The 26,945-nt window shown below is 42.7% G+C and overlaps 1 protein-coding gene across 1 annotated transcript in view; it reads left to right on the top strand.

Annotated features, from left to right (window-relative positions):
- LOC140728921 (15-hydroxyprostaglandin dehydrogenase [NAD(+)]-like) overlaps positions 1-26,945 on the top strand; it is an 80,518-nt gene that overhangs the window by 50,859 nt on the left and 2,714 nt on the right. The window contains exons 3-6 of the mRNA XM_073048023.1: positions 2,778-2,884; positions 4,661-4,757; positions 13,481-13,557; positions 15,338-15,501. Coding sequence (XP_072904124.1) covers positions 2,778-2,884; positions 4,661-4,757; positions 13,481-13,557; positions 15,338-15,501 — 445 coding nt within the window. The remainder of the gene's footprint in view (positions 1-2,777; positions 2,885-4,660; positions 4,758-13,480; positions 13,558-15,337; positions 15,502-26,945) is intronic.

Here is a 26,945-nt window from a genome sequence, read left to right as displayed (position 1 = left end):
TATCAGATTTATGTGCTTTAGCTTGTTATTTTTGTGTGACTCATCTGTAGATTTTATCTTACCTTCACAGGTTAGCCTGTGTTATGTGTACTACTGTGCTTCACACCCTGGTTTTGAGAAACATCTCGTTTCCATGGGCATGATATGATTATATAGTTTATATACATGTATATGATTAAATGATAATAAACTTGACTTGTTTATATTCAAGCATATAGTAGCAGAATTTGACTACTTAGTCCCTCAAATCACTTATTATGATCCGGAATGTAATCTCTGCTTCACAGTAACCAACTTCCCAGGAGAACGTTACTGGCAAGTTCCCTCGAGGGTCTGTTTTAGGGCCTCTTATGATTTATTAAGCATTTGGAGATGGTGCCATAGAGTCACAGAGTAACGTAACACAAATAGACCCTACAGTCCAGCTTGTTCATGCCAAACATTGTGTCCACCAAGCTTGATCCATTTGATTAAGTTTGGTCCATCTCCCTCTGAACCTTTCCTATCCATGTACCAGTCCAAATTTCCTTTTAATGTCATTATATTCCCTGCCTCAACCACTCTCTCCAGCAGCTCATTCCATTTACACACCACCCACTTAGGACCTTACTTCCTAAGACCTTTTCAAATATTTTCCCTCTCACCTTGGGCCTATGCTCTCTAGTTTTTCATTCCCTTTCCCAAGAAAATGACTATTTGTGTTCACCTTATCTATGCTCATTGTTTTTATAACCCTCCATAAGGTCACCCCTCAATCTCCTAATCTCCTGTGTATAATGTCCCAGCCTATCCAATCTCCCGCTATAACTCAAGCCTTCAAGTCCTGGAAAAGTTCTTTGAACTTGTAAACTTTCTTTGCACTTTTTCCAGCTTACGGATGTCCTTCCTATAACAGGAAAGCATAAGATCAGATAAGATTAACAAGAATTGATGAGAATATAAGGAATTGGACAGACTCCAGTGCTACAGGCGGTATGGGAGTACTTGGGACTTCAGCAGATATGTAGTTAGAACAGCTCTAAATAAATCAAATAAAGTAATTCCATGTGGGGAAAAGTAGTCTACGGCGTTACACCGACAAGATGCTGGAGGAACTCAGCAGGCCAGGCAGCATCTGTGGAAAAGAGTGAACAGTTGATGTTTCAGGGCAAGACCCTTATCAGGACTGGAGAAAAAGATAAGGTCAGAGTGAGAAGGTGAGGGGAGGAGAGGGAAAAATACAAGGTGATAAGTGAAACTAGGGGAGGGGAGGGGTGAAGTAAAGAGCTGGGAAGTTGATTGATGAAAAAGATAAGTGGGAGTCTGATCAGAGAGGATAGAAAGCCATGGAAGAAGGGACAGGGGGAAGAACACCAGAGGGAGATGATGGGCAGGTAAGGAGATAAGGAGAGAGAGAGAGAAATGGAAGTGGAGAATGGTGAAGGGGGGGGGGGTGCATTACCAGAAGTTCAAGAGATCGATGTTCATGCCATCAGGTTGGAGGCTACCCAGGCAGAATACAAAGCATTGCTCCTCCAACCTGAGTGTGGCCTCATCACAGCAGTAGAGGAAGCCATGGATTGACATGTCGGAATGGGAATGGGAAGTAGAATTAAATTGAGAGGCCACTGGGAGATCATGAGTGGGTCTCCCAATCTACATCAGATCTCATTGATATACAGGAGGCAACACCAAAAGCACCAGCTACAGTAGATGACCCCAACAGACTCACGTGAAGTGTCATCTCACCCAGAAGGACTGTTTGGGGCTCTGAATGGTCATGAGGGAGCATAATTAAAACAGGTTAACAAATGGATGCAAAATGGGTAATTCATGTTCTGAATTTGCATAATGCACTCTTGACCATAGGAAGTCCAAATTATTGAACAGATCTTTTGTACAATAAGATAAACTCTGAACCTCACAGTCTATCTCATCACAGCCCTACACCTTTTTGTCTGCACTTTCTCTGTAATTGTTACAGTCTATCCTGCATTCTGTAATTGTTTTTCCCTTGTACTACCTCAGCTTCCTGATACGATGAGATGATTGTATGGACGGAATGCAAAACAAAGAAAGTCAAACTAATGACACAGGATCACGCAGCATCTTATTGAATAACAGGCTAACTTGAAGGGCTGAGTGGACAACATTACTATTTCTCCTGCTCTTATAATCTGAAAGAAATCCTAATTTACCAGGAGGTTAAAGTAGAGTGAACAATAACTTCATGGCATTTTAAAAGTTTCTTCCCCCCCCCCCCCCACCAGGCAGTTAATCTGATCAATGATTCTAGTTAGCCCCACGCCCCACCCTGCTCATCTATTACCACAGTCTTTGCACTGCACCATAAACACTTTAAACCACCCGCTTACATTGCAAATACATACCCATAATTTTATATAAATATATATATACACACACACACACACACACACACACACACACACACACACACACACACACACACACACACACACACACACACACACACACACACACACACACACACACACACACACATATTTTATTCCATATCTGTATTTTAAACTCTAACTTTCTCTGGAATTGTTGAATATTGTTTTACGTTGCATGTCATGCCAATATATAGTACCACAGCAAATTCCTAATACACATAAATGTACATAGTAAATGAAATTGTTCCTTCATCCTTGATCTTAATTTTTCCTTGTTCTACTGTAGCTCATTTAATTGCCTATTTAACGTAGAATGCTACAGGGACAATGTATTCTCTCAATCAGGTCAATTAATTAAAATTCTTACATCATATCTTCCAGATCTTTTTAATAAAACCGTGGAGAAGTTTGGAAAACTAGATATACTGTGCAATAATGCAGGAATAAATAATGAAAATTATTGGGAAAAAACTATTTCTGTCAACCTGGTAAGTACCATGCAGTGAAATTCCACTTACTCATCAAGCCTGCCCTAACAATTCAGAAGTAATTTCTTAACAGATAAAGGAATGGGTCATTTGTATCTTCAACCTTGGTGGTTTCCACACTACTTTCCCTACGTCTCTCCAGTACGGGCTCTGAGATGGTTAAATAGACCTGTTTAGGATCTTCAGGCTCTGCACAGGTTCAGCAGGTGATGTTTAACAGGTCAGCAGAGTGGTAACTGAGCATGGTTTATTCCTTCCACTCTTAGTGCACAGTTTCCACAAGCTCCCTTCGCAGAAATCCAAGGTGCTCGATAACTTCCCAGATATTTCTTCTCCATTGGAGGTCAATGGGATCCATGAGTTAGTCTACCCAAAATCTCCATCTGCAGAGAGTTTGCACATGATACTGTAATAAAATACCTTGGGTGGTTCAGAGCTTGCTAAAGAATAACAGTGGGACGCACAGTCTAAATGATAAAATGACACATCAACAGCTAAGGGTAAACATTCAATGCGAATGCCTGATCACCTTTAGAACACCTCACCAGCTTTGGGCATTTTCAGTACCTTGAATATCATCACAATCCCAAACAGCTACACAAGAATGTCACACACAAAATGCTGGTGGAACACAGCAGGCCAGGCAACATCTATAGGGAGAAGCACTGTCGACGTTTCGGGCCGAGACCCTTCAACAGTGCTTCTCCTTATAGATGCTGCCTGGCCTGTTGTGTTCCTCCAGCATTTTGTGTGTGTTGTTTGAATTTCCAGCATCTGCAGATTTCCTCGTGTTTACACAAGAATGTCATCAAGCAAACTTTGGCACCAAAGCCATCTATGGAGATAATAGGACAAATCAAGTCAAAGAGAGATATTGGATGGAAATAAACCCCTTGGTCTGAGTCCATGACAACCACTGATCACCCATTTTTACACTAAATCTAACCTAATCTATTTTATTCTTGCCACACAAACGCAGGGTTGTATATGGTGACAAATATGTACTTTGAACTTTGAACATTCCACCATCACCTTCCACCAGGTTCTACCACTCATAGGGAGCATTTGGAGGCAAATTACGGTAGCCAATTTACATAGCAACCCCTGCCATCTTTGGGATGTATAAAACTAGAAAACCATGCAGTCACAGAAAATGTTCAAAGTAAATCCAAGCTCAAAGTAAACACCCTCCTATTAAAGTCAATGGAGCAACTGATCATTAAATCTATTCACTATCAACTGCTTATTTTAAAATTTATTGATAGTAATGTATTGAATGAAATGTTTAAAATTTCATTTTATGTTCAAAGTAAATTTTATTATCAAAGTACATATACATCATCATACACAACCCTGAGATTTATTTTCTTGCAGGTGTACTTAATAACTCTGTAAGAATAATAACAATAACAGAAGACTGTCCAACTTGAGCATTCAACCAGTGTCCAAAAGGCAAAAAACTGTACAAATATAAAAAAAACAAGGAAATAGTAATAATAAATAAATAAGCAACAAGTATCAAGAACATGAGATGAAGGGTCCTTGAAAGTGAGTCCGCTGGTCGTGGGAACAGTTCAGTGATGGCGCAAGTTGAGTGCAAACCCCACACAGACAGCAATGGAGGTCAGGATTGGGCCCGGCTCTCCAGTGCTGTGAGGCCCTGTCTCTACTGACAGCTCCACTCTGCCACCCCAACTCAATCACCTGTCTCTAACTCATTCGATTGACTTTAGCTTCAAATGATTTTCTTCTAATTATGCTTACTCTTTTATGCAGGTGGCATTGGTCCAAGCAAGTTATCTGGCTTTGGAACACATGAGGTGTGATCACGGAGGGAAGGGCGGTTGCATTGTGAATGTGGCCTCCATGTCAAGTAAGATGTGAAAATTTTACAGAAATGTAGATGCTTAAAAAGTAAATAACTACCATTTTCCATGAAGGGAAACTTAAAACAGTATCAGTTCTGTGCAAGAAGCAGAGAAGACACACACAAAATGCTAAAGGAGTTCAAGCAGATCAGGAAGCATCTCTGGAGAGGAATAAGCACTTGACATTTTGGGTGGAGGCCTTTCATTCCTGATGAAGGGTCTTGACTCAGAACATCAATTGTTTATTCCTCAGCATGTCAGACAATTCTGTGGGGAGGGAAATGGAGTTAGTGTTTCATTTTCTCTGAGTTAAAAATCAAATGCCATAAAGCCTTACAGGAGGAGGATGGGAGTGGGAGAAGGAAATTGGGAATGTCTCTGATAAGGCAAACATTGGGCAGGAAGTACAAGAGCCTTAGCTCTCACCACCAGATTCAGAAGCAGTTCTTACCCTTCAACAATCAGGCTCCTGAACCAGCGTGGTTAATTTCACTCACCTCAACACTGAACTGATTCCACAACCTACAGACTTACTTTCAATGACTCTACAACTCATGTTCTCCATAGTGTTTATTTTTATTTGCTCAATTTGTCTTCCATTAAATATCAGTTATTGTCAGTCTTGTTTATTCACAGGTGTAAAGGAGAACAAAATAATTATTATTCCGGAACCAATGCAACACAAAAGATAAAGAACACAATAAATATAAATATATAAGATAGATTACATACATAGATTGATTGTACATCCATAAAGTGGCACCAGGCTGCACATAAAATGACAAGAGATGATAAAGTAGTGGTGATGTTAATTGGTGAGAATGTTGATCAGCCTGATTGCTTGGGGAGAGTAACTGTTTAGAGTTCCTACCCACCTGACTTCACCTATCAACTTGTAGCTATCCTTCTTTCCCTTACCCTACTTTTTTATTCTGTCATTTCTGCCTTCCTTTCCAGTCCTGAAGAAGGGTCTTGGCCTGAAACATCAACTGTTTATTCATTTCCATAGATGCTACCTGACCTACAGAACCATAGAACACTACAGCACAGTACAGGCCCTTCAGCCCTCCATGTTGTGCTGACCCATATAATCCTTAAGAAAAAGTACTAAACTCACACTACCCCATAACCCTCCATTGTTCTTTCATCCATGTCCCTGTCCAAGAGGCTCTTAAATACCCCTAATGTTTTAGCCTCCACCACCATCGCTGGCAAGTCATTCCAGGCACTCACAACCCTCTGTGTAAAAGATTTACCCCTGATGTCTCCCCTAAACTTCCCTCCCTTAATTTTGTACATATCCCCTCTGATGTTTGCTATTGGTGCCCTGGGAAACAGGTACTGACTATCCACCCTATCTATGCCTCTCATAATCTTGTAGACCTCTATCAAGTCCCCTCTCATTCTTCTACGCTCCAACGAGAAAAGTCCCAGCTCTGCTAACCTTGCTTCATATGACTTGTTCTCCAAACCAGTCAACATCCTGGTAAATCTCCTCTGCACCCTCTCCATAGCTTCCACATCCTTCCTATAATGAGGTAACCAGAATTAAACACAATACTCTAAGTGCGGTCTCACCAGAGATTTGTAGAGTTGCAACATGACCTCTCCACTCTGGATCTACTGTGTTCCTCTCGCATTCTGGGTGTGTTGATTTAAATTTGCAGCATTTGCAGAATCTGCAGTTTGTTTTTGAGTCTGGTGGTCCTGGCCTGAATGCTATATAGTCTCTTCCCTTATGGGAGTGGGACAAACTGTCCATGAACAGGGTGGGTGGGATCCTTCCTGATGTTACTGGCCATTTTCTGGCACCTTTCTGTGTTTATGGAGGTAGTGATCACAATATTATTGAGTTCAACTTTAAATTTGAAAGGGGGAAAGTAAAGTAACAGTATTTCAGTGGAGTAAAGGAAGATACAGTGGTATGAGAGAGGAGTTGGCCAGAGTAAATTGGAAGGAGATGCTGGCAGGGATGTCAGCAGAGCAGCAATGGGGTGAGTTTCTGGGGAAAATGAGGAAGATGCAGGACAGATGTATTCCAAACACAAAGAAATGCTCAGGTGGCAAAATATTACAACCATTGCTGACAAGGAAAGTCAAAGCTAATGTAAAAACAAAAGAGAGAACATACAACAATGCAAAAATTTGTGGTAAGACAGAGGATTAGGAAGCTTTTAAAACATAAGGAGAGCAACTAAAAGAAGCATTAGGAAGGAAAAGAGGATATATGAAAGCAAGCTGGCGAAAAATATCAAAGTGGATAGTAAAAGCTTCTTCAAGTATGCAAAAACTAAAAGAGAGATGAGATTGGAAATAGAACCACTAGAAAATGAGGCTGGAGAAATTATAGCAGGGGACAAGGAGGTGGCAGGTGAACTAAATGAGTTTTTAGAATCAGTCACAAAATACTGGAGGAACTCAGCAGGCCAAACAGCATATGTGGAAAAGAGTACAATTGATATTTTGGGCCAAGACATCAGCTGTGCTCTTTTCCATAGATACTGCCTGGCCTGCTGAGTTCCTCCAGCGTTTTGTCTGTATTGCTTTTGATTTCCAGCATCTGCAGATTTTCTCTTGTTTTTGATTTTCATCAGTCTTCACTGTGGAAGACACTAGCAGTGTGCCAGGTTTAGAAGGGTGCGAGGGAAGAGAAGTGAGTGCAGTTATTATTACAAGGGAGAAGGTGCTGAAAAAGCTGAAAGATCTAAGGGTACATAAGTCACCCGGAACAGATGAACTGCACCCCTTAGGGTTCTGAAAGAGGTAGTGGGAGAGATTGTAGAGGCATTAGTAAATATCTTACAAAAATTATTGGACTCTGATATGGTGCCAGGGATTGGAAAATTGCAAATGTTACTCCACTCTTTAAGAAAGGAGAAAGCAGCAGAAAGGAAATTGTAGATCAGTTAGCCTGACCTCAGTGGCTGGGATAAGTTTGGGGTCAATTGTTAAGGATGAGGTTAACTTGGTGACACAGGACAAGATAGGACAAAGTCAGCATGATTTCCTTAAGGGAAAATCTTGCCTGATGAACCTGTTGGAATTCTTTGATGAGATTACAAGTAGGATAGATAAAGGAGATGCAGTGGATGTTTCTCAGAGCTACCTGGATTATTCCTCTTCCCACCCTGTCTCTTGCAAAAATGCTATCCCCTTCTCACAATTCCTCCGTCTCTGACGCATCTGCTCTCAGGATGAGGCTTTTCATTCCAGGACAAAGGAGATGTCTTCCTTTTTTAAACAAAGGGGCTTCCCTTTGTCCACCATCAACTCTGCTCTCAAACAAATCTCTCCCATTTCCCGCACATCTGCCTTCACCCCATCAACCCGCCACCCCACTCGGGATAGGGTTTCCGTTGTCCTTACCTACCACCCCACCACCCTCCAGGTCCAACGTATAATTCTCCGTAACTTCCGCCACCTCCAACGGGATCCCACTACCAAGCACATTTTTCCCTCCCCCCCTTCTGCTTTTCGCAGGGATCGCTCACTATGCGACTCCCTTGTCCACTCGTCCTCCCCATCCCTTCCCACCGATCTCCGTCCTGACACTTACACTTGTAAACGGAACAAGTACTACACCTGCCCTTACACTTCCTCCCTCACCACCATTCAGGGCCCCAGACAGTCTTTCCAGGTGAGGCGACACTTCACCTGTGAGTCGGCTGGTGTGGTATACTGTGTCCGGTGCTCCCAGTGCGGCCTTTTATATATTGGTGAGACCCGACGCAGACTGGGAGACCGCTTCGCTGAACACCTATGCTCGGTCTGCCAGAAAAAGCAGGATCTCCCAGTGGCCACACATTTTAATTCCACATCCCATTCCCATTCTGATATGTCTATCCATGGCCTCCTCTACTGTCAAAATGAATCCAAACTCAGGTTGGAGGAACACTTTATATACCGGCTGGGTAGCCTCCAACCTGATGGCATGAACATTGACTTCTCTAACTTCCGTTAATGCCCCTCCTTCCCTTCTTACCCCATCCCTGACATATTTAGTTGTTTGCCTGTTCTCCATCTCCCTCTGGTGCTTCCCCCCCCCCCCTTTCTTTCTCCCGAGGCCTCCCGTCCCATGATCCTTTCCCTTCTCTGTATCACTTTCGCCAATCACCTTTCCAGCTCTTAGCTTCATCCCACCCCCTCCGGTCTTCTCCTATCATTTCGCATTTCCCCCTCCCCCCACTACTTTCAAATCTCTTACTATCTTTCCCTTCGGTTAGTCCTGACGAAAGGTCTCGGCCCGAAAAGTCGACAGCGCTTCTCCCTATAGATGCTGCCTGGCCTGCTGTGTTCCACCAGCATTTTGTGTGTTGTTGTTGTTTGAATTTCCAGCATCTACAGATTTCCTCGTGTTTGCAGTGGATGTTGTATATTTGGACTTTCAGAAGGCCTTTGACAAGGTGCCACACATGAGGCTGCTTACCAAGTTAAGAGCCCATGGGATTACAGAAAAGTTATTGGCATGCTTAGTTAGAGCATTGGCTGGGTAGGAGGCTGTGAGTGGGAATAAAAGGATCCTTTTCTGATTGGCTGCAAGTCACTGGTGGTGTTCCGCAGGGATTGGTGTTGGGACCACTTCTTTTTATGCTGCATATAAGTGATTTAGATGATCGAATAGAGGGGAGGGGACAAAAATTGTCATGTTTGCAGATGATAGTGAGGCTGGTGGAAGGGCAGGTAGTGCTGGAGATACAAGTAGGCTTCAGAAGCACCTAATCTGGAGCGGAATTTGTTGAGCAGTGGGGCTGAAGAGGAGGAAAAGGGATCAGCTGTGATTAAATGGTGGAACAGCCTCGATGGCCTAATTCTACTCCTATATCTTATATGTCCTTGATGGTGAGAGGGCTGGGTTGCCAGTGAGGTATTGAGCAGTTTTGACTACCCGCTGTAGAACTTTCCTATCTGCCACTGTGCAGCTTCCATGTTAAGCAGTGATGCAGCTTGTCAGGTTTTTCTCTTCTGTAGAATGAGGTGGGTATGGATGTGCAAGGTCCAGCTCTCTTCAGCCTCCTCAGAAAGCAGAGACATCGATGAGCTTTCTTGACTGTGGGGGATGTGTTCTGGGACCACAAGAGATTGTGTGTGTGATGTGCACTCCCAGGAGTCTGAAACTGCTCACGGTTTCCACTGCTGTGCCATCGATGTAAAATGGGGTGTCAGTGGTGCGAGATCTCCTGAAGTTGATAACCATCTTGTTGACATTCAAGCAGAGGCTATTGCCTTGCACCAGGCCTTGAGATCTCCCGCCTCCTCTCTGTAGACCACCCCATCATTGGTGATAAGCCCCACCACTGTCGTGCCGGCATCTGTGGGACAATAGAGTTGAAAGCCAAGCTGAAATCCAGAAATGGCACTCAGACATGTGTCCTCATTTTCCAGGTGTATCAGGGCCAGGTGCGTGACGGATGCTGTGGCATCGGTCATAGAGCAGTTCTATCGATAAGCATATTGGTTAGAGTCCAGAATGGCGAGAATGGAGTTTGTGATCTGTGCCATTACCAGCCTTTCGGATGATTGGTGTCAGTGCCACAGGGCAGTGGCTCACTTAGGGGTGGAGTTCTTTCCTACAGGGATGATGGTGGCTGATTTGAAGCACGTGGGGACAGCAGCCTGGATGACTGAACTTTCAAGTGAGCTGGTGTGCACACTCTGAATACTTGGCCTAGGATATTATCTGACTCAGCTGCCTTACGGGATTTGACCCTGCAGAATACTGCTCAAGTCCACTGCTGTTACAGTAGTGGGGGCTCACCTGGGAAGGGAGTGGCTTTCGTGGCTGGCTTTTTGTTGCACGACGAAGCATGCATAGAAGTTGTTTAGAACATCAGGGAGGGCAGCATTGCTGGTAAAGTTGATGCTCTTTTCCCTTGCACAGTCGGTAATACCCTTAATAGCGAGCCTCATATGCTGGGATTCATTATCAAACAGGTGTTCCTGAATTTTTTGTGCGTAGGCCGCCTTTGCTGTCTCAATGCCTGAGACGAGGTTTCTCCTGGCTGCTCTGAGACCTGTTCTGTCACCAGACTTGACGGCAGTGTCTCGGGCTTTTAATAGCGAGCACACTTCTGCATTCAGACAAATTAGGAGAATGGGCAAGAAAATGGCAAATGAAATACAATGTTGAAAAAATACATGGTCATGTGCTTTGGTAGTTGAAATAAATGTACAGACTATTTTCTAAATGGGGGGGGGGGAATCCAAAAATCTGAGATGCAAAGGGGCTTGGGAGTCCTTGTGCAGAACACCCTAAAAGTTAATTTGCAGGTAGAGTTGGTGGTGAGGGAGGCAGATGCCATGTTAGCATTCATTTCAAGAAGTCTAGAACACAAGAGCAAGGATGAGATGCTGAGGCTCTATAAGGCATGGGTGAGGCCTCACCTTGAGTATTGTGAACAGTTTTGGGGCCCTCATCTTAAAAAAGATGTGCTGGCATTGGAGAGGGTCCAGAGGAGGTTCACAAGGATGATTCCGGGAGTGAAAAGGTCATCATATGAGGAATGTTTGATAGCTCTGGGTCTGTACTTGCTGGAATTGGGGGGATCTCAGTGAATCATTTTGAATGTTGAAAATCCTAGACAGAGAAGATGTGGAAAGGATGTTTCCCTTGGTAGGGCAGACTAGGACAAGATTGCACAGCCTCAGGATAGAGGGGTGTCCATTTAAAACAGAGATGCAGAGAATTTTCTTTCACTAGAGGGTGGTGAATTTGCAGAATTTGTTTCCATAGACAGCTGTGGAAGCCAGGTCATTGGGTGTATTTAAGGCAAAGATTGATAGGTTCCTGATTGGACCAAAGGTTTCGGGGAGAAGGCCATGAAATGGGGTTGAGGAGGTGTAAAAAGGATAGCCATGATTGAATGGCACAGCAGACTCTATAGGCCAAATGGCCTAAATCTGCTCCTATGTGTTATGGTCTGATGGCTTCTGGTTGGGCTTTAGGACATCCGTTCTTGAGGTACCAACATCATCTACACACTTACTGATGTAGCTAATGACAAATGAGGAAGAATCAAGATTGCATCTGTTCCATTTGTGGCAGCCTCCTTAACATCTACCAGATAGTCTTTTCAAAAAGGTCCTGGAGCATAGAGATTTCCTCATTAGGCCATACGGTGATAGTCTCCTTGAATGGTTTCTCTAGTTCTAGTTTATGTACAGTTTTTCATGAATTCTATTATAATCCTTTATTTTTCTGTCATTGCTTGCAAGAAAATGAATCTGAGGGTGCTATATGGTGACATATAAATGCTTTGATAATAAATTTACTTTGACTTTGAGACCAAGAAAGATGCAGCACCTCAAAAGAAGGTGGTGCCAGTGAAGAGAGGGTGATGGAAGTCTGCCAGTCACTCACTGAAAGAACTGAAACAGCCCGAGCGAAGGAGAAAGCAAAATCACTGTGAAACTTTGAGATACAAAACACTAAAATTATTGAACATCTGAAATAAAAGAGAATGCCATAAATACTTTACAGACCAGGCAGCATCTGTGGTGAGAGAAACAGAATTGATGCTAACCTTTCATCAGAACTCTCCATTTCTGTTGCAAACGAGAAAAGCACTTCTGTAAATCACTGCTGTGCCCAATGAAACTGAAGGTGAGACATCTGCCTACCTGGTTACCTCATTGAAAAATTGATTTGAGTTAAAGGATCTAGGCTGGGATTCATCTTAGGATCCCATGTCACAGCCGTCACTGTCTTCATCAAGAACTTTGTGGATGAGTGTGTGCCTTTGAAAATGTACGGAGTTTTCCCAAACCAGAAGCCCTGTATGAACCAGAAGTTTTGCAATCCACTGAGGGCCAGGTCAGTGACATTCCAGACCGATGATCCACAATCCTACAGGAGGTCTGGGTGTGACATACAAAAGACTAGCGTGGGAGCAAAAAGGCAATTCTGAGTGAAACTAGACACAGAATGAAATGTACAGTACTGTGCGAAAAGACTGAGATACATAAATATAGCTAGGGTGCCTAAGGCTATTGCACAGTACTGTATGACAACTGTGGCAAAGTTTTCATGCCATTAGTTTCTTAAAGGCAAAACTAACCACATAAAAGCTAGCGACACTTGCAGGCTGCCTAGCACAAATCTTGCAGATTTGATTTGACAGAAATGACACATTTCACAGTATGTTTCAATATTTTCATGTACATGTGACAAATAAAGCTAATCTGTTTTAATCTTCTGAAATATTTGTCACTGCATATTATTTTACTTCTAATTAGCTGAGTTGTATGCACAGCCACATAGGAAGGCCACAGTTCCCAGGGGTAACTCGTGGAACTCGTGTCCATGTCCTCTCATGAGATGGAATTTTCCCATGTGCTTTCTGTTGAAAGACCACTGTTTATTCGAATGGCCTGTGAAAAGATCGCAGGCAAGCGAACTCACCCTGTAGATAACAATACGAAAATATTCTTCCTGTCACTCAGAAAAATAAGTATTTCTTTTACCTTGATATCTATTGAAAATATTCAAGAACCATTGACACATGTACGTTAAAAAAAACTACCCGAGGAATGCAGTCAATGCTAGGCGGTAGCATTGGGGAACAATGTGCACATTGTACCTGAGCAAAGGAGTGTCTACTCTCTGCTCCTTGTTCCATTCCCCACAGTACGCCCGTTAGCTACAAGGATCAGCTCAGCAAAGGTCTGTGCACATTCATCCATAACCTTGCATTTTTGAGAAACCTTATTGTGTATTTCCTCTGACATTCAGGTTTCCTACCAGCGGCCCACGCTCCGGTGTACACAGCCTCAAAGCACGGAGTGCTAGGCTTCACGAGATCCCTCGCTGTGAGTATTGTCAGCTATGATGGTGATTGCCCCAAACGACCAGGTTGGCCGTCGTTTTCTAATAGGTGCTAGAGCTACTTTTATTACAGAAGTAATGAATATATCGAACCGACAATTGGATGGAGTCATTCAGACTACCTCTTCATAGCAGTGCTGATTCTGGTTCCATTGACCCTAAGTAGAATTAGACCAATCCATTGGGTCTGCCTGCCATTCAGCTATGGCCTATTTACTTTCCCTTTCAACCCCATTCTCCTACCCTTTCCCTGGAACTATTGACAACCTTGCTCATCAAGAACCTATCAACCCCCACTTTCAATATACCCAAAGACATGGCCTCCAGAGCCATCTGTGGCAATCACAAATTCACCATCCTCTGGCTAAAGAAATTCCTCCTCAACTCTGTTCTGAAGGGATGTCCTATTCTGAGTTGGTGCTTTCTGGTCCTAGTGTCTCCAACTATTGGAAATATTCTCTCCATGTCTACTCAGTCTAGACCTTTCACTATTCAGCAGGTTTCACTGAAATCCTCCCTCGTTTTTCTAATCTCCAGCCAGTGCATGCCCAGAGCTATGAAATGCTTCTCAGACATTAACATTTTCATTCCCAGGATCATTCTCATGAACCTCCCCTGGAACCCTCTCAGATGTCAGCACACCTTTTCTTACATATGGGGGCCAAAACTGCTCAAAGTACTCCAAGTGTGGTCTGTCCAATGCCATAGAAAGCCTCAGCATTACATCCTTACTTTTATATTCTAATCCTCTCAAAATAAATGACAACACTGCATTTGCCTTTCTTACTACCAACTCAACCTTTAGGGAATCCTGCACAAGGACTTCTTGGTCTGTTTGCATCTCCAATTTCTGAATTTGTTTCCTCGGAGTTCTCTAATTTTTCCTGAAATCCATCCAGGACTATTTTGCATGCTTCCTCACTCCCATAATAATTCCATGTGGTAGGATGCAAGGTGGGGGTAAACGGGGCTAGACTACTCATCAAAGGTGAATAAATGAATTAGATCTGAAAAAAATATCCAAAGGGCAAATTTAAATAATTTGAATTGGGAATCCAGGAGGAAATTCGTTATGTGAAGACATAGCAGCATGGATTAATGATTAAGTTTATGCCATTCAAGGTCAAAAATACGAGCACATTCAGATGATATGTCTGACCCTAGCTAAGATATAACATGTTGCTTGCTGGGTATCAGCACGTTGGAGGAGCTATCCCACAAAACAATAAATTTCGTGACATATGTCAGGGACAATAAATCTGATTCAGATTCTGACCCGAGTCAGAAGCTTATAGGCCCACACCAGGAATTATGCCTTGACTTTCCCAGATGCTGTTACTGGAGTAGTCTGCGTGAAAACTCACTGACATCCCGTTCATAATTGGCTATTATCCTACATTCTGACTTCGGTCAGAACCCATCAGGGTGGGATAAAGGAACACACACAAAATGCTGGAGGAACTCAGCAGGTCAAGCAGCATCTGTGAAGAGGGATAAAGTATTGACATTTGGGGCCGAAACCCTTCATCAGGACTCATGCAGAATCGCTTGTGTATCGGATAGGACAAAACTGGTTAAGGCTTACAGAGCAGCAGAATCCAACCCTTGCTAAAGTTTATTAAGACTGAGTAAACAAACAAATAAAATAAATACTAGAGATTCTCTATAATCAAATGAAGCTGCTCTCTCTGATCAAACTACATCGAAGAGCTGCTGGGAAAGGGAAGGACCATTGACCTAATAACCAACCTTTCTTTCCTCCAGGAAGCTTCTAGACTTGGAAACTATGGAATTCGTGTCAATGCCCTGTGCCCAGGTTTTGTCAATACGCATATTCTGGACACCGTAAACCACAAGGAAAACCTTGGAACATTTTTTCAATTTAAGGATGCGGTCAAGCAATTGATGGAAGTCTCGGGAGTACTGGAGTAAGTTTGTACCTGTAGTTCTTCTGATTCCCATAAGAACATGAGAAATAGGGGCAAGAGATGACCATAAAGTCCCTCAAGCTTGCTGCATTATTCAATATGATCAAAGCTGCTCCCGTGTCGCTTATCCCTTGATTCAATCAGTGTCCCAAAATATATCTGCCTCAGTCTCAACAAACAGGCATCAAGATCCTTCAATAGATCATTCCAAAGATACATGACCCTCTGCACAAACAGATTTAAATAATCGATCACTTATTCAAAGTCAAAGTGGCTCGGCACAGTAGCATCGTGGCTAGCACAATTGCTTTACAGCGCCTGCGATCACTGAATGGTGGTTAATTCCTGCAGTGTCAGTGCTTCCTTTAATTTGTAATGACCAGTGTGTGCAAAAATCTTGTGCTGTGCAACTTTTGGTCAGTGACAACAACATGCACGCACTGAATTTTTAAGTGGAAGTAAACCTGAAGCTAAACTAAGGATAATAAGCCTTTCTGCTTTAAATGAACTAGCAGTTCTTTTGCAGTTCACACCCCTTGCTTCTTTGGAATTTGACATAGCGAATCACTAATTTCTTCAATAAAAGCAGAATAAAGAAGTCAGTTCTAAAATATGCAGACAAATCATCACAAACTCCACATTGACAACACCATCCACAGAAACCAGAAAAGGTAATATGATCGTGTACAATTGTGAAATGTACTTGACATGCCAACTTTTTGGGCGCAGTTTAAATTCCTTTGTGTGCTAGTAACAAAAGATGTGTGTGTCGGCAATGTGCACACCTTAGAGGAATCATTGCTTACAGCTGCCCCCAGTACAGTCCTAGCTGATTTGATTTGATGTAAACAACACATTTCACTGTATGTTTTGACGTACATGTGACAACTAAAAGCTAATCTAATCTTTAAGAAGCATACACGAGGAAATCTGCAGATGCTGGAAATTCAAACAACACACACAAAATGCTGGTGGAACACAGCAGGCCAGGCAGCATCTATAGGGAGAAGTGCTGTCGAAGTTTCGGGCCAAGACCATTCGTCAGGAGTCCTCCCTATCGCCAGCGCTTCGCCCTATAGATGTTGCCTGGCCTGCTGTGTTCCACCAGCATTTTGTGTGTGTGGCTAATCTTTAAGAAGTCGAGTTTATTGTCATGTGCACAAACACACGTATGCACAGGTGAAATGAAAGAATTAATTGCAGCAGTATCAAATGCAACTAGCATCAGATTAGCAGCATCCACAAGAAAGGTATTAAATAAACATATCATACACCATTTTTATGAGAAACAGCACAATTAGAGCAAAAAAAAGGCAATTTTCGTGTTAAGTGTTCAAAGTAGTCATTGTGTTGCTAAGCTGTAGTTCTTGTGTTGTGCCAGTTGGTTCAACACTGAATGGTTGAAGGAACATTGTTGTGTAGGTCTTCAGGCTTCTGTACCTCCTGCCCAAAGGTAGATGCAAGAAAATGGCATGGCCCAGATGGTAGGGGTCCTTAATGATGAATATTGATGGATGATGGATGAATACTGAACTTATTTAGGATTCTTCAACCAGAAAAAAATAACTTCACTGCATCAACTCCTGCCCAACCTTCTTTGATTATAATATGATCATATACCATTGTTACACACTCCAGTCAGTAGAAGCCAATTAGGATCAGACACTTGGACAGCGCAGGAACAAGCTCAACAAGCAATCTACTGAAGGGATTCATTGCATTGAGCAGTACCATCCTGATACATTGTTCTAAGATTAAAAATTGTTTATTGTCATTCTTCAGTACATAAGGTAAAGGAAAATGAAATGATTGTTACTCCAGATCTGATGCAGCATAAAAAGCACACAATAAGCATAAAAACACAATTAAAATAAAACAATAAATATAATTACATAAGATTTGGCTTATAGTAATAGACTGATTGTATGTCCTTAAAGTGACACTAGGTACAGGTGTATCTGTAAAATGGTGCTGCTGACAGGAAATGATAAAGTAGTGGTGGTGGTGGGGTGAGGGGTGTGGTGGCATGGGTTAATGGGCGAGGGTGTTGACCAACCTCATGGCTTGGGGGAAGTGACTGTTTTTCAGTCTGGTCGTCCTGACATGGGTGCTGTAGAGCTTCATCCCTGATGGGAGTGGGACAAACAATTCATGAGTGTGGGTGGGATCCTCATTGATACTGCTGGCCTCTTCCAGCACATTTCTGCATACGTCCTAGATGGCGGGTACACTGGTGCCAGTGATACATTGGATAGTTTAATTGTAGAGCCTTCAGTAGAGTTTGCACACCAGGCCATGATGCAACCAACAAGCATACATTTATACAGATCCTACACTAATCCCATTTTAGTTCTCCCGACATAACTCTCCCCGGACTCCATCACTCTAGGGAGCACCTCGAGGAAAGTCGTGTGGTCGGGGAGGAACGTGCAAGCTTCAGAAAGACAGCATTGGAGATCAGGATTGAGCCTGGGTTATTGACAGTGTAGTCAAAGTCAAAATCAAAGTAAATTTATTATGAAGTACATAAATGTCACCATATACTACCTCGAAATTCAGTTTCTTTTATCAGCATGCTGAAACTATGTGAACTTCTCAAAAAGTAGAGGGGCTGTCATGCCTTCTTTGTGACGGCACTTCCATGCTGGTCCCGCAGCAGCTCCTCTGATATGATAACACCAAGGAATTGAAAGTTACTGACCCTCTATACCTCCGATGCCCTCATGAGGACTGGCTCATTGATCTCGGGCTTCTTCCTCCTGTACTCAATAATCAGCTCTTTGGTTTTGCTGACGTTGAGTGAGAGGTTGTTGTGATGCTATTTGACAAGATTTTTAATCTCACTGCTAGGTAGGGTAACAGCTCTACCAGCTGTGCCTAACTCTACTCAATCTCTCCTCAGAGAGCATTGAGGATCAAAGACCAGTGTGTTAAAATAATTTCTCTCCAGCACCTCCTTGTTAGGACACAGTAGCACCAAATGCCTCAGTAAGGGTATGGGCCACCGAAAACAGCTCGCCAGAGTCCTCTGTCCGAGACCAGTCTTTCAAACTGGATAATGGAAGGTTTGTCGGCCCTGTGGCCTTCACAATTACATATCTTTTCTAGGAGAAGATCCTTCCTTTCCCAGGAATGGGGTCTTTGGACCTCCTGTAAGCGTTTCTGGAGCTCTGTGTTTGCTGGCCTCATGCCTACCCTCCTCCTTTCACAGCCTTGCTTGGGACCATTCATGGCGGGGCTTACTAAATCATTGCACCTGTAAAATTGCATCAATTCAACAACCTCATGTTGACCAGATGAAATGTATAGGTAGGGCCATAGCAACAGCCATTTTCCACTGAGCTTGGGTGAGAATAGAACTAGAGGTCACAGGTTAAGGGTGAAAGGTGAAATATTTAAAGGGAACCTGAAGGGGAAATTTCTTCACTCAGAGGGTGCTGTGAATGTGGAATGAGGCACCATGGTAGATGACAGTCTGATTTCAATTTTAAATAGTAATTTTGATAATTACATATGGATGGAAGGGGTTTGGAGGTCTAGGGTCCAGGTATGGAACGATGGGACTATCCAAAGTAATAGTTTGGCATGGGCTGGATGGGCCAAAGGTCTTGTTTCTGTACCATGGTGCCCTATGACTCTATAACCATGCAGTAAATATCAGCTGTTTGCTTTCAAGGCCTTTGTGCTCTCCTTGAAAATGATGAACAGATAGAATCTAACTGACTCATCAAATCTGCACCACACTCATGATAAGTGCCATGGTGGCATAGTGGCATCTGCGCTGGACTTCGGAGCGAAGGCTCCCGAGTTCGATTCCAGCCGGCTCCCTAGCACATTTTCCATCCGTGCTGGGTTGAGCGTTGAGCTAGCAAGTCGGCCTCATAAAAATAAGAAAGACTGCTAAAAAAAAACGCCGTCACGATGGTGTCCTGATGACTCCACTCGGAGTTAAGGGCTTATTATTATTATTAAAGCAAAAGTTGCAGACAGTAGGATAAATGAAGATAAGGATGTTATTAATTGCAATTACATAGGGCTTCAGTGAGAATGTTTTGTGTGTAGTGTGCAGTTTTATTGTAGTGTGCTTTTGTTGAATAAAGAGCATTCTTGCCATAAAGGCAGTAAGGCAAATAATCACCAGACTTGTTTCTGGGAAAGTGGGTTTGTCAAATGAGAAGAGAATGAATAGACTGGGCTTGAATTCTCCAGAGTTCAGAAGAAACTAATCACATTGGAACTTGCAAAGTTTTTGTAGAGCTCGGATGTAGGCGGTATGTTTCTCCTGGGTGAGTAACCTAGAAATTTGAGTCACAGTGTCAGAATAATAGAAGGTGAAGAAATCCCTTCACTTAGAGGCTGGTGAATCAAGGAACATGTGGTAACATAGGAAAAGGGAGTTAATGTAAACTATTTATAAACTTGATAAAGGGCAAAGCATCTGCTACTGTTATATTCTTCTTTAAAAATACTCTGGAGAATTCCTACACCATCTCTTTCAGAGAAACAAATTCTTTACAGGAAATATTAGGCATTGCATACCTTCTGAGAGTGCACATCATTTACCATGGATATTTGAAGAGCAGGAGGAATTTATTCCATGGATTGTGTCCAGAGTGAGTGAAACATCTTCCCACTTCCCACTCCCCACCTCCTGGTTCATGGAGTGGTAGTCCATGAAAAATGCATTTGGATGAACATCTGAAGTGGCAGACGGAGTTCAATCTGGAAAAAATATCAGCTTTATTTGTCACGTGTACATCAAAACATACAGAGAGATGAGGCATTTGCGTCAAATCAAATCAGTGAGGATTGTCACGAGCAGCCCGCAAATGCCACTACACTTGCAGCACCGTATATCTTTGGACTGTGGGAGGAAACCAGGACATCCAGAGGAAACCTGAGTGGTCATGGCGAGAACATCTAAGCTCTTCACAGACAGCAGAGGGAATTAAACCCCAATCTTACAGCTGGTGCTGTAAAGTGATTGCGCTAATCGCTGAGCTGCTGTACCGCCCAAAGTGTGAAGTGATCCATTCTGAAACTTCGAACTTGAAGGCAAAGTACAGGATTGGCGGCAGGATTCTTAGCAGAGTGGAGGAACCGAGGGATCTTGGGGTCTATGTTCATAGATCCTTCAAGGTTGCTGCACAGATAGATGGGGTGATTAAGAAGGCATATGGTGTGCTCGCCTGCATCAGTCGGGGGGTTGAGTTCAAGATCTGCAAGGTGACCACACTTAGAATATTGTCCTCATTATAGGAAGGATGTGGAGTCTTTAGAGAAGGTGCAGAGATTTACCAGGATGCTATAAGAGGGCAAGAATATAGGTTGAGCAAGCTAGGGCTATTCTCTTTGGAGCGAAGGAGGATGAGAGGTGACTTAATAGAGAGGTGACAAATTGATAAGAGGCATAGATCTGGTGGACAGCCAGGGACTCTTTCCCAGGATAGAAATGGCTAATATGAGCTGGGGGTAATCTCAAGGTGATTGGAAGAAAAGTATGGGGGTGATATTAGAGGTAGGGTTTTACACAGAGAGTGGTGGCTGTGCAGAATGCACTCTGGAGGTGGTGATAGAGACAGACACATTAGAAACATTTAAGAGACCCTTAGATAATTGATGCAAGAGAAGTGGAGGGCTATGTAGGAGGGAACATTAGATTGATCTTGGAATAGGTTAAAATTTTCTATTCTATGCTCTGTGAATACTTTTGGCTCTATTACACTTACAGCAGTTTCTCTTTCACCAATCAGCTTCCCAGCTCTTTAATTCACCTTTCTGCAACTCCCCCCCAATATCACCTTGTGCTTCTTCCTCCCCTCTCCCCACATTCTGACTCTGACTCCTCATCTTTTTCTCTCCAGTGCTGATGAAGGGTCTTAGCCAAAAACATCATCTATAGCCCTTTTCCGTAGATGCTGCCTGGCCTGTGGAGTTCCTCTGGCATTTTGCGTGTGTCGTTTGTAGGTGTTTGAAAGGGTGGATATGGAGAAGGTGTTTCCTTGTAGTGAAGGGTCTGGACCCAAAGGGCACAGTTTCGGAATACAAGGACATCACTTTAGAATAGAGATTAGGAGGAATTTCTTCAGCTAGAGGATGGAGGAATCTGTCAAATTCATTGCCATGGTGCCTGTGGAGACCAGGTCATTGAGTACATTTAAAGCAAAGTTTGACAGGTTCTTGATTAGTAAAGTTGTCAAAGGTTCCTTTGACAACAGGGAAAAGGCAAAAGAATGGAGTTGAGGAATAAATCGGGCATGGTGGAATGCAGGAGCAGACTCAGTGGGCTGAATGGCCTAATTTTGCTGCTATGTCTTATGGTCCTAGACCAAAGTATCAAACATAGAATGAGCTCATGGTCCAAGAGGGCCAATGACTCCTGTATACTTGGACGCCCTACACAAACCTCTCAGGGTACCGGATGCATATCCCCAATGCTATTACTATAAACTCAAGCTCACAGCAACAGAACTCTACAATGCATGGAAATAACAATGTAAGAGGTCATTTCCGTTAAATAAGCTCATCTAGGGTAAACATGATTTGGATATAAGCAAACATAAAAGATTGAATGTTCCTTCCAAGACAAACAAAGGCAGGTACTCTGACACACCAATGAAAATTTACCATTCGCCAGGGAAAATAATTTATCTCACACCGGAATAAACTTAGATCTAAAATGTATTGTCAAAAATTCTTAAACTATATTATACAAAATACAGAAAAAAAGCATCATATATATATATATAAATAATAGTCTATATTTCTCATGTAATTGTTGGAGCCCCTTGTAGCGTAATCAATCCAGTTTACTTCACTTCATTTCCTCACAACATGAAACTGTCTTGCACTAAAGAACCTGTCCCAGGAAAAAAATATTCATACGACATCCAAGTGAAAAACATCGAATTTTCTTCAATGTCATATGGTAACTAGCTAACTAAAAGATATCTGGACATTCTCTGTGAGACCATTGTCTGCACAGGAATTCCCCAGCATTAGTATCTGCCCTTCCAAATGGGATCTGTGAGCATTTCACCATGTTCTCCTCCGATGTTCATTGTCCATTTCCATTCTCCTTCTTCAATTCCCTGCTCTCAAGAAGATGCCTCCCGATCTCCTTTTACCGCTCTTTCTAGAATGTTCCCAAGACAAATCCTATTGGCTAATGCAACAACCCTAACTTATCAATCAACTATATTTTTATTTTAAACAGCAAAAATTGTATATCGTAATCAAAGGAACACATTGCACTTTGAGAAAATCTGCAGAAGATAAAAGACCCAATAGGATAACTGTATTAATAAAATAAAGCATGGTGTTAAACAAGGGGATTACACTTACCTATTTATGTAACTTTATAAATGTCGTTTAGATATTGTAATTGTACCCATCTCAATCACTTCCTCTGGCAGAATTAGAGATCAAATTAGATGGACACAGGGCAAGCCAAAGAATATTAATTATCCCAAAATTAAAACAAAACTCTGCTCTATTAGACATCTCCAGTCACCCTCTTGCCACCCATTGTGTGTTGCTTCTCAGAGTCACCACCCTATCACAACGGAGAAGCATGTAAGTTCCTGAGATCCCAAGAGCAATGCCATCTAGATTTTAGCTCCTGGTAGGGTCATCCATGGTGGTAAGGCCAAGGGGGAGGTTCCAGACTAACAGTGATCAACCAAGACTTCATCTGTGGAGCAGGCAGAAGATAATGAAACACCTGTGTAGCGCCAGTCTTATCGTGTGTGACCAGTCGTCGCACTCTTTTGAGAAAACCAAATTTATATTGGGTGCTAGAAGGCCATCAGAAGAATCTAGGTATCAGAAGGAGGCAGTGAATAGAAACCACACACTTCTGGGGATAAGGTTTTTTTTATAAGAAAACAATATGTACAAAATATTTACATGAGCAAGAACAATTCAAAATCCAACATTCTGTTTAGGTTCCAAATCTTAAATATCAAACCAAAACAAATTCCTTTTTAAATAGAATCTGTGAGATTCCTTTATTACTCTAATTTCTCTAACTAATTAGATCTAGTGTTATTTGCTATTTAAAAATTAACAGACTAAACTTTCCTTTTTACTTAGCCCTAGTTAGTGGCCAAGTGGTTAAGGCATTGGTCTAGTGATTTGAAGGTCGCTAGTTCGAGCTTTAGTTAAGGCAGACTGTTGTGTCCTAGAGCAAGGCACTTAACCACACGTTGCTCTGCGATGACACTGGTGCCAAGTTGTATCGGCCCTTGCCCTTCCCTTGGCAACATAGGTGGCATGGAGAGGGGAGACTTGCAGCATGGGCAACTGCCAGTCTCCCATACAACCCTGCCCAGGCCTGCGCTCCGGAAACTTTCCAAGGCACAAATCCATGGTCTCTCAAGACTAATGGATGCCTATCATTAGTTAATTAGAAACCAAATATTATTCCTATTCTCAAGTATTATAGTTAAAACAACAACACACACAAAATGCTGGTGGAACACAGCAGGCCAGGCAGCATCTATAGGGAGAAGCGCTGTCGACGTTTCGGGCTGAGACCCTTCGTCAAGACTAACCAATCCTTTCGGTTAGTCTTGACGAAGGGTCTCGGCCCGAAACGTCGACAGCGCTTCTCCCTATAGATGCTGCCTGGCCTGCTGTGTTCCACCAGCATTTTGTGTGTGTTGTTCTTTGAATTTCCAGCATCTGCAGATTTCCTCATGTTTGCGTATTATAGTTAACTTCAGTTTCAGTTCCAGGCAGTATATCTATAAGTTTAAATTCAAATTCAAAAATTATATATACACAGTTTAACACCTTTCACGCCAATTCTCCAACATCACAACTCTTAAACAAAGTAAATCTCATTCAGTAACTAATCAGTCTTCGCAAAAATAATAGTTCTTGCCGAAAAATAATTTGGATTCTTTGAAAGAAAACAACTTGCACATCCAACCGTATTAAATCCTCTGGGTCATTACACATTCTGTTCCCGCGCTGGTTCTTCCTCTTGGGTGGCTCGCCATCTTGTTTCTTGGTTCGTTGATCATAATTCTATCTCCTTTACCATAACATTGGAGATGGATAGGAACAGATAAGTTAGGGAAACGTTTAATTGGAGTAAGGGGAAATATGAGGCTATCAGGCAGGAACTTGGAAGCATAAATTGGAAATAGATGTTCTCAGGGAAATACACGGAAGAAATGTGGCAAATGTTCAGGGGATATTTGCATGGGGTTCTGTGTAGGTACTTTCCAATGAGACAGGGAAACGCTGGGAGGGTACTGGAACCGTGGTGTACAAAGGCTGTTGTAAATCCAGTCAAGAAAAGAAAAAGAGCTTACAAACGGTTCAAAAAACTAGGTAATGATATAGATCTAGAGATCTAGAAGATTATAAGGCTAGCAGGAAGGAGCTTAAGAATGAAATTAGGAGACCCCCTTCTGGGGAAGGCCTTGGTGGAAAAGATTAAGGAAAACCCCAAGGCATTCTACAAGTATGTGAAGAGCAAGAGAATAAGAAGTCAGGATAGGACCAATCGAGTGTGACAGTGGAAAAGTATGCATTGAACCAGAGGAGATGGCAGAGGTACATAATGAATACTATTCACTATGGAAAAGGATCTTGGCAATTGTAGGGATGACTTGCAGCAGACTGAAAAGCTTGAGCATGTAGGTATTAAGGAAGAGGATGTGCTGGAGCTTTTGGAAAGCATCAAGTTAGATAAGTCACCCGGACCCGACGGGATGTACCCTAGGCTACTGTGGGAAGCTAGGGTGGAGATTGCTGAGCCTCTGGCAATGATCTTTGCATCATCAATGAGGATGGGAGAGGTTCCGGAGGATTGGGGGGTTGTGGATGTTGTTTCCTTATTCAAGAAAGGAAGCAGGGATAGCCCAGGAAATTATAGATCAGTGAGTCTTATTTCAGTGGTTGGTAAGATGATAGAGCAGCTCTTGAGAGGCAGGATTTATGAACGTTTGGAGAGGCATAATATGATTAGGAATAGTCAGCATGGCTTTGTTAAGGGCAGGTCGTGCCTTACATACCTGATTGAATTTTTTGAGGATGTGACTAAACACTAAACACGTATATGGATTTTAGCAAGGCATTTGATAAGGTAACCCATGCAAGGCTTATTGAGAAAGTAGGGAGTCATGGGATCCAAGGGGACATTGCTTTGTGGATCCAGAACTGGCTTGCTCACAGAAGGCAAAGAGTGGTTGTAGACGGGTCATATTCTGCATGGAGGCTGGTGACCAGTGGTGTGCCTCAGGGATCTGTTCTGGGACCCCTATTCTTTGTGATTTTTATAAATGACCTAGACGAGGAAGTGGAGGGATGGGTTAGTAAATTTGCTGATGACACAAAGGTTGGGGGTGTTGTGGATAGTGTGGAGGGTCGTCAGAGGTGACAGCGGGACATTGATAGGATGTAAAACTAGGCTAAGAAGTGGCAGATGGATTTCAACCTAGATAATTGTGAAGTGGTTCATTTTGGTAGGTCTAATATGATGGCAGAATACAGCATTACTGGCAAGACTCTTGGCAGTGTGGAGGATCAGAGGGATCTTGAAGTCCAAGTCCATAGGACACTCAAAGCAGCTGCGCAGGTTGACTCTGTGGTTAAGAAGGTGTATGGTGCATTGGCCTTAATCAACCATGGGATTGAGTTTAAGAGCCGAGAGGTAATGTTGCAGCTATATAGGACCCTGGTCAGACCCCACTTGGAGTACTGTGCTCAATTCTGGTCGCCTCACTACAGGAAGGATGTGGAAACCATAGAAAGAGTGTAGAGGAGATTGACAAAGGATGTTGCCTGGATTGGGGAGCATGCCTTATGAGAATAGGTTGAGTGAACTTGGCCTTTTCTCCTTGGAGTGACGGAGGATGAGAGGTGGCCTGATAGAGGTGTATAAGATGATGAGAGGCATTGATCGTGTGGATAGTCAGAGGCTTTTTCCCAGGGCTGAAATGGCTAGCACAAGAGGGCATAGTTTTAAGGTGCTTGGAAGTAGGTACAGAGGAGAGGTCAGGGGTAAGTTTTTTACACAGATAGTGGTGAGTGTGTGGAATGAGCTGCTGGTGGTGGTGGTGGAGGCGGAAACGATAGGTTCTTTTAAGAGACTCCTGGATGGATACATGGAGCTTAGAAAAATAGAGGACTATGGGTAAACCTAGGTAATTCTAAGGTAAGGACATGTTCGGCACAACTTTGAGGGCCGAAGGGCCTGTATTGTGCTGTAGGTTTTCTATGTTTCAATGAAATAGTTTATCATCCATGGAAAGTCAATTCACAAACTTGTACAAAAACTTGACCAAATCCTTGGTATGATTTTGCAGAACTAATTGTCGACTACACGGTAGGGATTTTGAACACTGGTCTCAGCTGGTATTTTCTCATTAAAGCTGTTATAGCTGGAGCTTCAATAAATCTTTTATCGCTATCATCTCTCCTCCAAGGGT

This window comes from Hemitrygon akajei, chromosome 6, assembly GCF_048418815.1.
Source record: "Hemitrygon akajei chromosome 6, sHemAka1.3, whole genome shotgun sequence".
Classification (NCBI taxonomy): domain Eukaryota; kingdom Metazoa; phylum Chordata; class Chondrichthyes; order Myliobatiformes; family Dasyatidae; genus Hemitrygon; species Hemitrygon akajei.
The sequence above is the reverse complement of the archived record's forward strand: the minus strand, read 5'-3'. Positions and strand labels throughout refer to the sequence as shown.